Genomic DNA, 12,709 nt, shown 5'->3' with positions numbered 1-12,709 from the left:
CCCCTGGTGAATCTCAATCTCATTCTGTTCTGTTCTCAACTTATAGCAATTCATGAGTATTATCATCTAACAAATCCCATCTGCTTATGGATCTAGAGATATCTACTTTAGGTATGCAGCTATTGGCTATGAATCTTTAAAGTGGTCCATCTCTCTAGAATTTGGGGTGGGAGTTTTCCTTTGACCTCAGTTCTTTAATGGGTCTGAGTAAAGTTGGTAAATTCAGTTTCTTCTGTTTTTAATTGTAAGGATTTCCTTATAGCCCTTGGAAGCTGCATGGAATTCCAGGCTTTTCAAATGTCACAGATGAAACCAAATGTTTCTAGCCAACAATCATAGACCAATGTAGGCTCCAGGGAATACATTAAATATTTTTTTTCAATTTTCTTGTAAATGAGTATATATATATATATATATATATATATATATATATATATATATATAACTTTCAATTATTACATAAGTGAGAAGTGGATTATTAACAGTTTTCATTGCATGACTAAATTACTCAATATGCTAGCAGTTCCCAAATTTCAATTTGCTTTTTCTTATTTTTACTATATATATGATTATAGGCATCAGTGTAATTTCTCTTTTTTCATTGAAATTCATGTGTAATTTTAAAATTACATATTCCAAATGTGTAAATTCATCTAGAGCATTACTTGTGATTGGCAACATTCATAGTAAACCAAATGCAACAGTGAAAGTATACTAAAATGATTCATTGTTGTAGAATAAACCTTAGATTGGGCAATATGAGAAACTCAGTTGAAGTCCCTCCATACTAATTTGCCAATGACCTTGATTAAAAAAAAGATATGCACTCTGTATATTCTTTGACTCCTTATGTATATAGGCTCCAAATGAACTTACTGTCTCACTTGTAAGTCAAGTCAAATTCCAATAGTGTTTTAAATGTTTAAAAAGCTTTCCACCAAATGTTTACTTAGATTTTATAAAGGCTTTATCAGTCAGACCTAAAACTATTCTTCACTTAAATTCTGTACCCTTTGATTTCATTTCCTTAATTACATTGGTTAAAAAAAAAAAATCTTAGAACAGAGACGCCTTGATGGTTCAGGGGCTGAGCATGTGCCTTTGGCTCAGGGCGTGATCCTTGGGTCCTGGGATCAAGTCTCCTATTGGGCTCCCTACAGGGAGCTTACTTCTCCCTCTGCTTATTTCTCTACCTGTCATGAATAAATACAATCTTTTTAAAAAATCTTAGAACACTGCTATTTTCTTATTTAATTACTTAAAAATTAATTTATAGAATCCTTTTCTGAATATGCAACAATTATTTCTTAACTCTAACACTACTCCTGGGGTTTCCTGAGTGGCTCAGCGGTTTAGCGCCTGCCTTTGGCCCTGGGGCGTGATCCTGGAGTCCCAAGATCAAGTCCCACGTTGGGCTCCTTGTGTGGAACCTGCTTCTTCCTCTGCCTGTGTCTCTGCCTCTTCTCTCTCTCTGTGTCTCTAGTGAATAAATAAATAAAATCTTAAAAAAAAACTACTCCTGCTTTTTCTAACCAAAATTTGTCCTTCCCAACTAGATAAAAACTTCAATAAGTAAGAAACACCTGTGTGTGTGTGTGTGTGTGTGTGTGTAATATTACTTAGTAACTAGGATAGTAAGGTAGGGTAAGTTATTTCTAAATAAATGAATTCATATTAATTATATTTCCTGGTAGTCCAGCAATTCTAAAACATTTTGTTTTGAGAAATCTTACACAATCAAAAATTATTAAGACCCACCAAATACTTTCTTTCATAATTTAAAATCCATCTCTATATATCATATTAGAAATTAAACTGAAGTTATTTTAAATTATGTGTTTTTTAAAGTAACAATACCTTTATTGTATAGCATAAACAACATAACTTTATGAAAATAATTATTTTCCATAACAAAAAATTAAGGAGAATATAGTATTGTTACATAATTTTTAGAAATCTCTTTAAAGTCTAGCTTAAAGAAAGACTGATATTCTCATATCTACTTTTGCATTCCATCTATTTGCATTCAATCTGCTGTCCATTATAGCTTCTGAAATTTTTCAGCATTCACACATGGTAAGAAAGAGTGGGTAGTGCAAATAATGTTTTAATATTTATATTAAAGTAGTTTAACTACATGGGCATGCTGAAAGGATATTCAGGAGCTGCTGGGTCACATTTGAAGATTCTTGCTTTAAATAATGAGCATATTACAGAAGGGTTTTCATTTCACTTATATCAGATTTCTAAGTATAGCACTATCACATTGTGAATGATTGATACACATATTATATTATTTTACCATGTACTTCTAACATATAGAAAACATTTTCAATTTAAGGGCAGCTTAAATTTGTATTGATTCTTGTCATTATTACCAGATAATAAGATAATAATTACCAGATGAAAGATTAAAACCAGAAGTTAGTTGGTGATTTTTATTTGGTGTTTTTTTATAATTTCTTCTGAGATTAGCTCATCTGTGAGTTTGGTGACTTAGTCTTTCTATCTGGTAATTTTATTTGGAAGCATTTTTACACAATACCATATTTTATTTATAGAACTAAGTTTACTATTTAATGCACTGATTTTTGCTCTGAAGCTTCAGGGAACATATAGAGAAGTAACAAAAGGAAGAGGATGGTATAAAAAATAGTGACACTATTCAGTTACACAAAATAAATCTTATACAGATATCCTTAAAATAAACTATGGCCTCTCTCAGCGTCATCAAATCAAAGTAATGCTAGTATTTTTTTCCTTTCCTCAGCCTCTGTGATCTGCATTAGAGAAGTTACAAGCCTGAGGAGGAAGGCAGCCCACACAGCCTGGGTCCACGCTGCATTAAGATACTACAGGGAAAGATCAGGCTACTCATATGACCCATATAAAAAAAGTTGTCATTCAGATCCCAATCAGATGCAAATTCAACTTTCTTTCTGGTCAGCAAATTATATTTATTACACCTTTATTTTCATTGTTTCTATAAAAAATCATAGGTTTTAAAGTACTTTATTTTTATTGTTCTTACCCAATTACAAATAAGGCATATGTTAGAAACTTGGGTAATTTTTTTCCAGTTAAACCTGTGAAGTTGATATAAAAATGCTTATACATAGCTTGCTTTATCGTGTTTCCTGTTTAATTTGATGAGAATTACATGCACTTACTCCCTTGTTATTTGTGTTTGCAGAAAAAGAAAATTCTGTACTTCTTGGTGATAGAATGTCCTTGCATCCATTTCTGAGAATTTTCCACCTTCTAAGCTGTACCTGATGTTGAACTGGGAGGAAATTAAGGAAGGAAATACAAAAAAATGAAGTTTCAAGAGTGTTTACTGTGCTAAAATCACTACCTAGAACAAATGAGATAGTGGTAAAATCTCAACACCCAAAGGGAAGAAAACCTCAAGGGCATCTAGAAAGGAAAAGAAGATTATATAATACAGTTCATTGGACATTCCATCAACAAAAGGTATAGAAGACAACATAGCAGTTATGAGGGGGGTTATTTTGAATGTAGTACTAGGCACACAATCAAATGTTCATTCCTATCAGGAGAAAATGCTGTAATTTTTATAACCCAAGTAGTTAGATTATAACTAACCCTTACACAACTCAAAAATTAATCACCAACAAGGAAAACGAGAATGGTCACAAATCTACAAAGGCAGTATTAGAATATAAGACATAATATTGAAATATGCTTTAATCAATTTTTATTAAATGTAAACAATATTTGATACTGCAATACTATTGCAAATTCTAATTTTGACTTAAAATCCTAGATAATCTATGCCGAAAGTGATAACTAAGCAATGGGGGGAATAGAGGGAAATAAAACTTCATTTTATTTGGCAGTAAAATAGTAGTTGGAATTCAGAAGCTTTGTGAAATATGAATTTTAGATATTCAAATGAAAAAGAGGAGAATAAGCACCAAAAATAAGATATAAAATGTATGTTCAAACACCATAAAATAATTTTTAAAAGGCAGTGGTAGAATTACAGTATACAGAAAAATGTACTAGAAAATAAAAGAACAGGGGCACTTGGGTGGCTCAGGGGTTGAGCATCTGCCTTCACCTCAGGTCATGATCCCGGGATCAGGGATTGAGCTCTGCATCAGGCTCCCCGCAGGAAGCCTTTTTCTTCTTCTGCCTATGTCTCTTTCTCTTTTTCTGTGTCTCTCATAAATTAATAAATAAAATCTAAAAAGAAAAGAACAAAAGCATGTATACAGTTTATTAAAAAAACACCAGAAACTTCACATTTTACAAAAACAAGATATACAATGTTCATCTTTCCATTGTTATACAAGAGACAAATCAATACCAAAGCAATGCCTATAAAATTAGGCTTTCTTATCCATGGGTCTTCAAACCTCAATCATAGTATTCTGAGAGACTATAGATGATTTTAGTTATAATATACTTGATTCAATGAGATGGTTTTGTGACATTTGTAGTATATTTGATAATTTATAGAGACAAAGAAAATTTCCAATATCAGTTATTTTTCCACAAGAAAATGTTGTCCAATTCATAATAGGTTTTTGGAAAAATCTTGAAGGGGAATTAAACATCAAAATAACTTCAAGCTAAAGCTATTCATCTAGATGATCTACTTGGACAATTCCATTTAGTCATGATTGTGAAAAATCTACTTATCACTCTAATTAAGAAACCATTGCTCACTGCTTCTGCACGGGTTTGAACTTGACAGGCCTAATGTGGGCTTCTGGACTGTGGGAGGCTGAATCACCCTCATCCTACCAGCTGTCCTAGGTCAGCTGCCAGTCCAGGTCCTCATGGCAGGTGCCCAGAGTCAGGGGCTGGTGACGGTGATATCAGCTCCCAGTCACTGCTACTGAGGTGCAAAAATTTCACCATGTGGTTGTTGTCTCTCCTCAGCCACCAAAGCTTCCTGTATGACTATAACAATGGCCATGGGAAGGATAAGGAAGAGGTGGATGAAGATGCTCATGATTCAGACGCTAAGGTGGTGAGCCTGAGAGTAGTGGAGATAAAAGGGTGCTCCTGTTTGTTTCAATTAGAAGATAACTAAGAACAGAAACAGGTACACTTACTAGGAAGCTGCCTGACCCTATGGGAAGTGCGGTTTGTTGACAAAGAGAAAGAATGTAACAATCTGCAATGGAAAGCTCTGGAGGAATTAAAACAACAGCTAGAAAAAAAAAAAGAAAAGAAATGGAAGAATGTAAAAGAAGAAAGGTAATTGCTGAAGAAAAACACAAGGAATGAGTTCAGAAAAAGAATGAACAGAAAAGAAAAAGGGAACAAAATTAATAAAGAAATGGAGAAAGAAGCATCAGAACTGGAGAAGGAACATTTGCAAGAAAAGGCAAAAGAAAAATATTATGAATGATTAAAGAATGTGAGACGATAGAAAAGGAAAAAGAAAATGGCAAGCTGAATATCAAGGGGAAAAAAGGAAATAGCAGGAAAAAAGTTTAAAGAGTCATTGGAAAATGAAAAAAAAAAAACAAATAAACCCTGTCCAGCTGCAGAAACCTATGGTTAAGCCAATGGAAAACTTACAGAATCCTACAGTGGAAATTCTGATAAAGAACCAGCCTTTTATAATCTGGGTCCATGGAAACCCATCCATATGTCTCCTTCCAAAGAAGCTAAGATCTATGAGTAAATAATACTAAAGAGTTTGTGAAGAGTCAGCCAGGGAGATCATCATCTCTGGTGGTTCAGAGGGTAAGAAGCAGTCTTTGCCTTGGAACTCTGTACAGAATACAAAGATAGTGGACATGGAAAATTACATGCTTTTACCTGGAGCTAGCCTGTCTGTCTATCTATCTATCATCTATCTATCTATCTATCTATCTATCTATCTATCTATCTATCATCTATCATCTATCTATCTATCATCTATTTATGTAAATATTTTATTTATTTATTTGAGAGAGAGAGAAAGAGACAGAGAGAGAGCTTGAATGGGAAAGGGGCAGAGGGAGAGGCAGATCCCCACACTGAACAGGGAGTCCAATGGGAAGGTTGACCCTGGGACACTGGGATTATGACCCAGTGGAAGACATATATTTAAACGACTGAGTCACCGAGGCACCCCAACCTGGAACTCTTAGAATCATTTCTTTCTTCTTTCTTTCTTTCTTTCTTTCTTTCTTTCTTTCTTTCTTTCTTTCTTTCTTTCTTCTTTCTTCTTTCTTTCTTTTTTTCTTTCTTCTTTCTTTCTTCTTTCTTTCTCTTTCTTTCTTTCTTTCTTTCTTTCTTTCTTTCTTTCTTTCTTTCTCTTTCTTTCTTTCTTTCTTTCTTTCTTTCTTTCTTTCTTTCTTTCTTTCTTTCTTTCTTTCTTTCTTCTTTCTTTTCTTCTTTCTTTCTTTCTTTCAGATTTCATTTATTAATTCATGAGAGACACAGAGAGAGAGAGGCAGAGACATAGGCAGAGGGAGAAGAAGTCTCCCTTCATGGAACCTGATGTGGGACTTGATTCCAGGACCTTGGAATCACGACCTAAGCCAAAGGCAGATGCTCAACCACTGAGCCACCAGGTGGCCCTAGAATCATTTTTCATTGATCAATAGGCCTCTCAACATTTGACATGATTATTGAGAAGTTCAAATTTTTGCATTTGTATGTGTTGTTCTTAGAGTTAATTGAGGAGGGTGTTTTATATATTTTCATTTTTATAAGTGTTTTAAGCTTGATTTTGTCATATTGTTTACAGGAGAAGTGACTGAATATCTAACGATTGTGTTTATATTCAGCTTGTATTAAAACTACACATTGTTGTGTTAAAAAAGAAAAAAAAAAAAAAAAACAAAAACACTGACTGGGTAGCCCGGGGGGCTCAGCAGGTTAGCACCGCCTTTATCCCAGGATGTGATCCTGGAGACCCGGGATCAGTCCCACATCAGGCCCCCTGCATGGAGCCTCCTTCTCCCTCTGCCTCTCTCTGTGTGTCTCTCATGAGTAAATAAATAAAATATTAAAAAAAAAAACACTGACTGTGAAGACATATGTGTTTGAATACACATGTACAGGCTTTATTGAATGTTACATGTTAGTGTTTTATTAAATGTTCTATTTAATAATACAAATAATTTTTTCACATACTGTATACATCCTGAAATTTGATATAAGAAAATTTTTTATATAAAAAAATTGATATAATTCTGTTCTCTATGCAAATTTGCACATATTCATTAAACTAAATATTATCTCTGATAACTATTTAGATCACCCTTCAAATCTTGCAACTGACCATTATTAGCTTTTGTAGGTAAGATAAACTGGACATAAACTAAATAGGGAGCAGAAATCTATCACACAGTATATTAACTATAAATTTTATTAACTATAAATTTTAATCAGTGATATTTTTAAGTATTGATAGATAACTATAAATTATTTCAAGATTTGAAAGAAACAGTTAAAACTGATCAATTTGTACATTCCTAACGATATCAATGAATATTAAGTTAAATAAAAATAAAAGTAGTGGGGCAGCCTGGGTGGCTCAGAGGTTTAGCACCTGGCTTTGGCCCAGGGCATGATCCTGGGGCCCCAGGATCGAGTCCCACGTCAGGCTCCCTGCATGGAGCCTGTTTCTCCCTCTGCCTGTGTCTCTGCCTCTCTCTTTCTGTGAATAAATAATGAATAAATAAATAAAATCTTTTAAAAATGTTAAAAATAAAAAATAAAAAAATAAAAGATTGAAGAAAATTTCAAATTTAAGTGAATATATTTCTCAGAACTTAATTTGACACACAAGTGGACATTCACATTTAACATTGGAGAATCCTAAACAAATTATCCTATTCATGTTATTCTATCAAGATAAAATTAATAGAGATATTTACTAACATTCATAACATATTACTGACCTATTCATGCTTTCATTGTTTTAAGGTTGCATAGCATTTCATTATTTAATTATATGTATATTCAAATGTTTATTTCCCTGCTAGAAAGTGTTTAGAATAATTATATTCTTGTTGTATTTTTTTTAAATTAATTTTTTATTGGTGTTCAATTTACCAACATACAGAATAACACCCAGTGCTCATCCCGTCAAGTGTCCCCCTCAGTGCCCGTCACCCACTCACCCCCACCCACCGCCCTCCTCCCCTTCCACCACCCCTAGTTTGTTTCCCAGAGTTAGGAGTCTTTATGTTCTGTCTCCCTTTCTGATATTTCCCACACATTTCTTCTCCCTTCCCTTATATTCCCTTTCACTATTATTTCTATTCCCCAAATGATTGAGAACATATAATGTTTGTCCTTCTCTGATTGACTTACTTCACTCAGCATAATACCCTCCAGTTCCATCCACGTTGAAGTAAATGGTGGGTATTTGTCATTTCTAATGGCTGAGGAATATTCCATTGTATACATAAACCACATCTTCTTTATCCATTCATCTTTCGATGGACACCGAGGCTCCTTCCACAGTTTGGCTATCGTGGACATTGCTGCTAGAAACATCGGGGTGCAGGTGTCCTGGCGTTTCATTGCATCTGAATCATTGGGGCAAATCCCCAACAGTGCAATTGCTGGGTCGTAAGGAAGGTCTATTTTTAAATCTTTGAGGAACCTCCACACAGTTTTCCAGAGTGGCTGCACCAGTTCACATTCCCACCAACAGTGTAAGAGGGTTCCCTTTTCTCCGCATCCTCTCCAACATTTGTGGTTTCCTGCCTTGTTAATGTTCCCCATTCTCACTGGTGTGAGGTGGTATCTCATTGTGGTTTTGATTTGTATTTCCCTGATGGCAAGTGATGCCGAGCATTTTCTCATGTGCATGTTGGCCATGTCTATGTCTTCCTCTGTGAGATTTCTCTTCATGTCTTTTGCCCATTTCATGATTGGATTGTTTGTTTCTTTGGTGTTGAGTTTAAGTTCTTTATAGATCTTGGAAACTAGCCCTTTATCTGATATGTCATTTACAACTATCTTCTCCCATTCTGTAGGTTGTCTTTGAGTTTTGTTGACTGTATCCTTTGCTGTGCAAAAGCTTCTTATCTTGATGAAGTCCCAATAGTTCATTTTTGCTTTTGTTTCTTTTGCCTTTGTGGATGTATCTTGCAAGAAGTTACTGTGGCCGAGTTCAAAAAGGGTGTTGCCTGTGTTCTCCTCTAGGATTTTGATGGACTCTTGTCTCACATTTAGATCTTTCATCCATTTTGAGTTTATCTTTGTGTATGGTGAAAGAGAGTGGTCTAGTTTCATTCTTCTGCATGTGGATGTTCAATTTTCCCAGCACCATTTATTGAAGAGACTGTCTTTCTTCCAATGGATAGTCTTTCCTCCTTTATCGAATATTAGTTGACCATAAAGTTCAGGGTCCACTTCTGGGTTCTCTATTCTTCCATTGATCTATGTGTCTGTTTTTGTGCCAGTACCACACTGTCTTGATGACCACAGCTTTGTAGTACAACCTGAAATCTGGCATTGTGATGCCCCCAGATAGGGTTTTCTTTTTTAAAATTCCCCTGGCTATTCGGGGTCTTTTCTGATTCCACACAAATATTAAAATAATTTGTTCTAACTCTCTGGAGAAAGTCCATGGTATTTTGACAGGGATTGCATTAAACGTGTAAATTGCCCTGGGTAACGTTGACATTTTCACAATATTAATTCTGCCAATCCATGAGCATGGAATATTTTTCCATCTCTTTGTGTCTTCCTCAATTTCTTTCAGAAGTGTTCTGTAGTTTTTAGGGTATAGATCCTTTACCTTTTTGGTTAGGCTTATTCCTAGGTATCTTATGCTTTTGGGTGCAATTGTAAATGGGATTGACTCCTTAATTTCTCTTTCTTCAGTCTCATTGTTAGTGTATAGAAATGCCATTGATTTCTGGGCATTGATTGAATACACATTCTTCTCAAGTGCACATGGAACTTTCTCCAGAATAGACCACATACTGGGTCACAAATCAGTTCTGAACCAATACCAAAAGATTGGGATAGTCCCCTGCATATTCTCAGACCATAATGCCCTGAAATTAGAACTAAAACACAACAAGAAGTTTGGAAGGACCTCAAACACGTGGAGGTTAAGGACCATCTTGCTAAAAGATGAAAGGGTCAACCAAGAAATTAAGGAAGAATTAAAAAGATTCATGGAAACTAATGAGAATGAAGATACAACCATCCAAAATCTTTGGGATGCAGCAAAAGCAGTCCTAAGGGGGAAATACATCGCAATACAAGCATCCATTCAAAAACTGGAAAGAACTCAAATACAAAAGCTAACTTTACACCCAAAGGAGCTAGAGAAAAAACAGCAAATAGATCCTACACCTAGCAGAAGAAGAGAGTTAATAAGGATTCAAGCAGAACTCAACGAAATCGAGACCAGAAGAACTGTGGAACAGATCAACAAAAGCAGGAGTTGGTTCTTTGAAAGAATTAACAAGATAGATAAACCATTAGCCAACATTATTAAAAAGAAGAGAGAGAAGACTCAAATTAATAAAATCATGAATGAGAAAGGAGAGATCACTACCAACACCAAGGAAATACAAACGATTTTAAAAACATATTATGAACAGCTATACACCAATAAATTAGGCAATCTAGAAGAAATGGACGCATTTCTGGAAAGCCACAAACTACCAAAACTGGAACAGGAAGAAATAGAAAACCTTAACAGGCCAATAACCAGGGAGGAAATTGAAGCAGTCATCAAAAACCTCCCAAGACACAAAACTCCAGGGCCAGATGGCTTCCCAGGGGAATTCTATCAAACGTTTAAAGAAGAAATCATACCTATTCTACTAAAGCTGTTTGGAAAGATAGAAAGAGATGGAGTACTTCCAAATTCGTTCTATGAGGCCAGCATCACCTCAATTCCAAAACCAGACAAAGACCCCACCAAAAAGGAGAATTACAGACCAATATCCCTGATGAAAATGGATGCAAAAATTCTCAACAAGATACTAGCCAATAGGATCCAACAGCACATTAAGAAAATTATTCACCATGACCAAGTAGGATTTATCCCGGGGACACAAGTCTGGTTCAACACTCGTAAAACAATCAATGTGATTCATTAACATTTCTAGTACATTTTTCTGTATACTGTAATTCTACCACTGCCTTTTAAAAATTATTTTATGGTGTTTGAACATACTCATTGGACAGTTCAACATTCCTTTTGTCTCGAGATTTGTTCTCTTAGGAAAAAAATATAATCAGTCTTCTTTTATAAGTCCCTTTACTAGGTGAAAAACAGCTAAACTATCTAAGATTGGCATATATTTCTTTTAACTGAAAACTTATTTCCAAAGTATTTGTAATATTTTACATCCCAATAGCAATGTATAAGATCTCTGACACTCTACTTTCTCATTAATATTTAGTGTATTATTCTTTTCATTAACCGTTCTATTTATTACATCCTTTGTTGTCTTGTGTGTTTCAGTGTTTTATTTTTTTAAATTAAGTTATTCTGTTTTCATTGTATATTCATCTCAATTTAAGAAGCAAGTTTTCTTACTTATTTTAAAAAGGCTTACTGGAAAATTTATTAGGGTTGATTATAATCTATAGATAAATTTGGGGAAAACTGACATCTTAGTAATATTGTTTTCCATACCATGAACATGGTGTGTATCTCTATTTTTCATCTTTAGCTTATTTTTTGGTATATTTTGTTTTTCCAAGTCTCTATTTTTGCATATATTATTTATTTACTTTTGATTTTTAATTTCTTTACTCTTATGCAGACAACTTTATAAACATTTATTTAATTTTCAGGTAATTAGCTTATAGAGTAATATTAGCTTCAAGAGTAAAATTTAGTGATTCATCACTCATATACAATACTCAGTGCTCGTTACAAGTGCCCTCCTTAATACCCCTCACCCACTTAACACATCCCTCTGCCCACTTCTTCTCCAGCAACCCTCAGTTTGTTCTCTAGAGTTAAGTCTGTTTTATGGTATACCTCTCTCTTTTTATTTATCCCCAAGTTCATTTGTTTTGTTTTTTAAAATTACACGTGAGTGAAATCACATATTTGTCTTTCTCTGACTTATTTCACTTAGTATAATACTCTAGCTCCATCCACATCATTACAAATTGTAAGATTTCATTCTTTTTTATGATCAATATTCTTGTGTGTGTGTGTTTGTGTGTGTGTGTACATACCAACTCTTCCTTATCCATTCATCAGTCAATGGCTATATGAGCCCTATCCATAATTGGTTATTGATAATGTTGCTTTAAGCATTGAGGAGCAAATATCCCTTCTGATCAGTATTTTTCAATCCATTGAGTAAATGCATAATTTATCTTTAAGTATTGATATTTGTTGATAGTATATAGAAATAAAATGCAACTAAAAAAAGAAATAAAATGTAACTGTATATATAACTATACATGTACAGAGTTACATATGTGTAGTGTGTAGAAAATATATATACATTTATTTCTGTGTGTACTCATGCAGGGAGAAAGAAAGCCATCATGTTTTATCATAATTATGTGATATTTTACAACATTAAGAGAGGATAATTTGAAAGTTAATTAAAATACCATTTACTAAAATTGTAAATCCATAGATCACAAACCTTTCTTGGTAAGTCTTTGAATATTCTTTTAGCAAATTTTTCATTTAAACTTGGAAATATAACTATTCAAAAAGACCAGATCCTCGACTTGAGAAGCAACATTTCTTTTTTTCTTTAGTAGGAATGTATACTTGAAAAAT

At 34.1% G+C, this 12,709-nt stretch overlaps 1 protein-coding gene across 1 annotated transcript; it reads left to right on the top strand.

The window, feature by feature from the left end:
- Positions 1–4,888: 4,888 nt before the first annotated feature.
- Positions 4,889–5,775, top strand: CCDC34 (coiled-coil domain containing 34). The gene is given in 4 exon segments (XM_072806444.1): positions 4,889–5,194; positions 5,197–5,294; positions 5,296–5,648; positions 5,651–5,775. Coding segments are annotated over 4 exon segments (882 nt in total).
- Positions 5,776–12,709: the final 6,934 nt, after the last annotated feature.

This window comes from Canis lupus, chromosome 30, assembly GCF_048164855.1.
Source record: "Canis lupus baileyi chromosome 30, mCanLup2.hap1, whole genome shotgun sequence".
Lineage (NCBI taxonomy): Eukaryota > Metazoa > Chordata > Mammalia > Carnivora > Canidae > Canis > Canis lupus.
The sequence above is the reverse complement of the archived record's forward strand: the minus strand, read 5'-3'. Positions and strand labels throughout refer to the sequence as shown.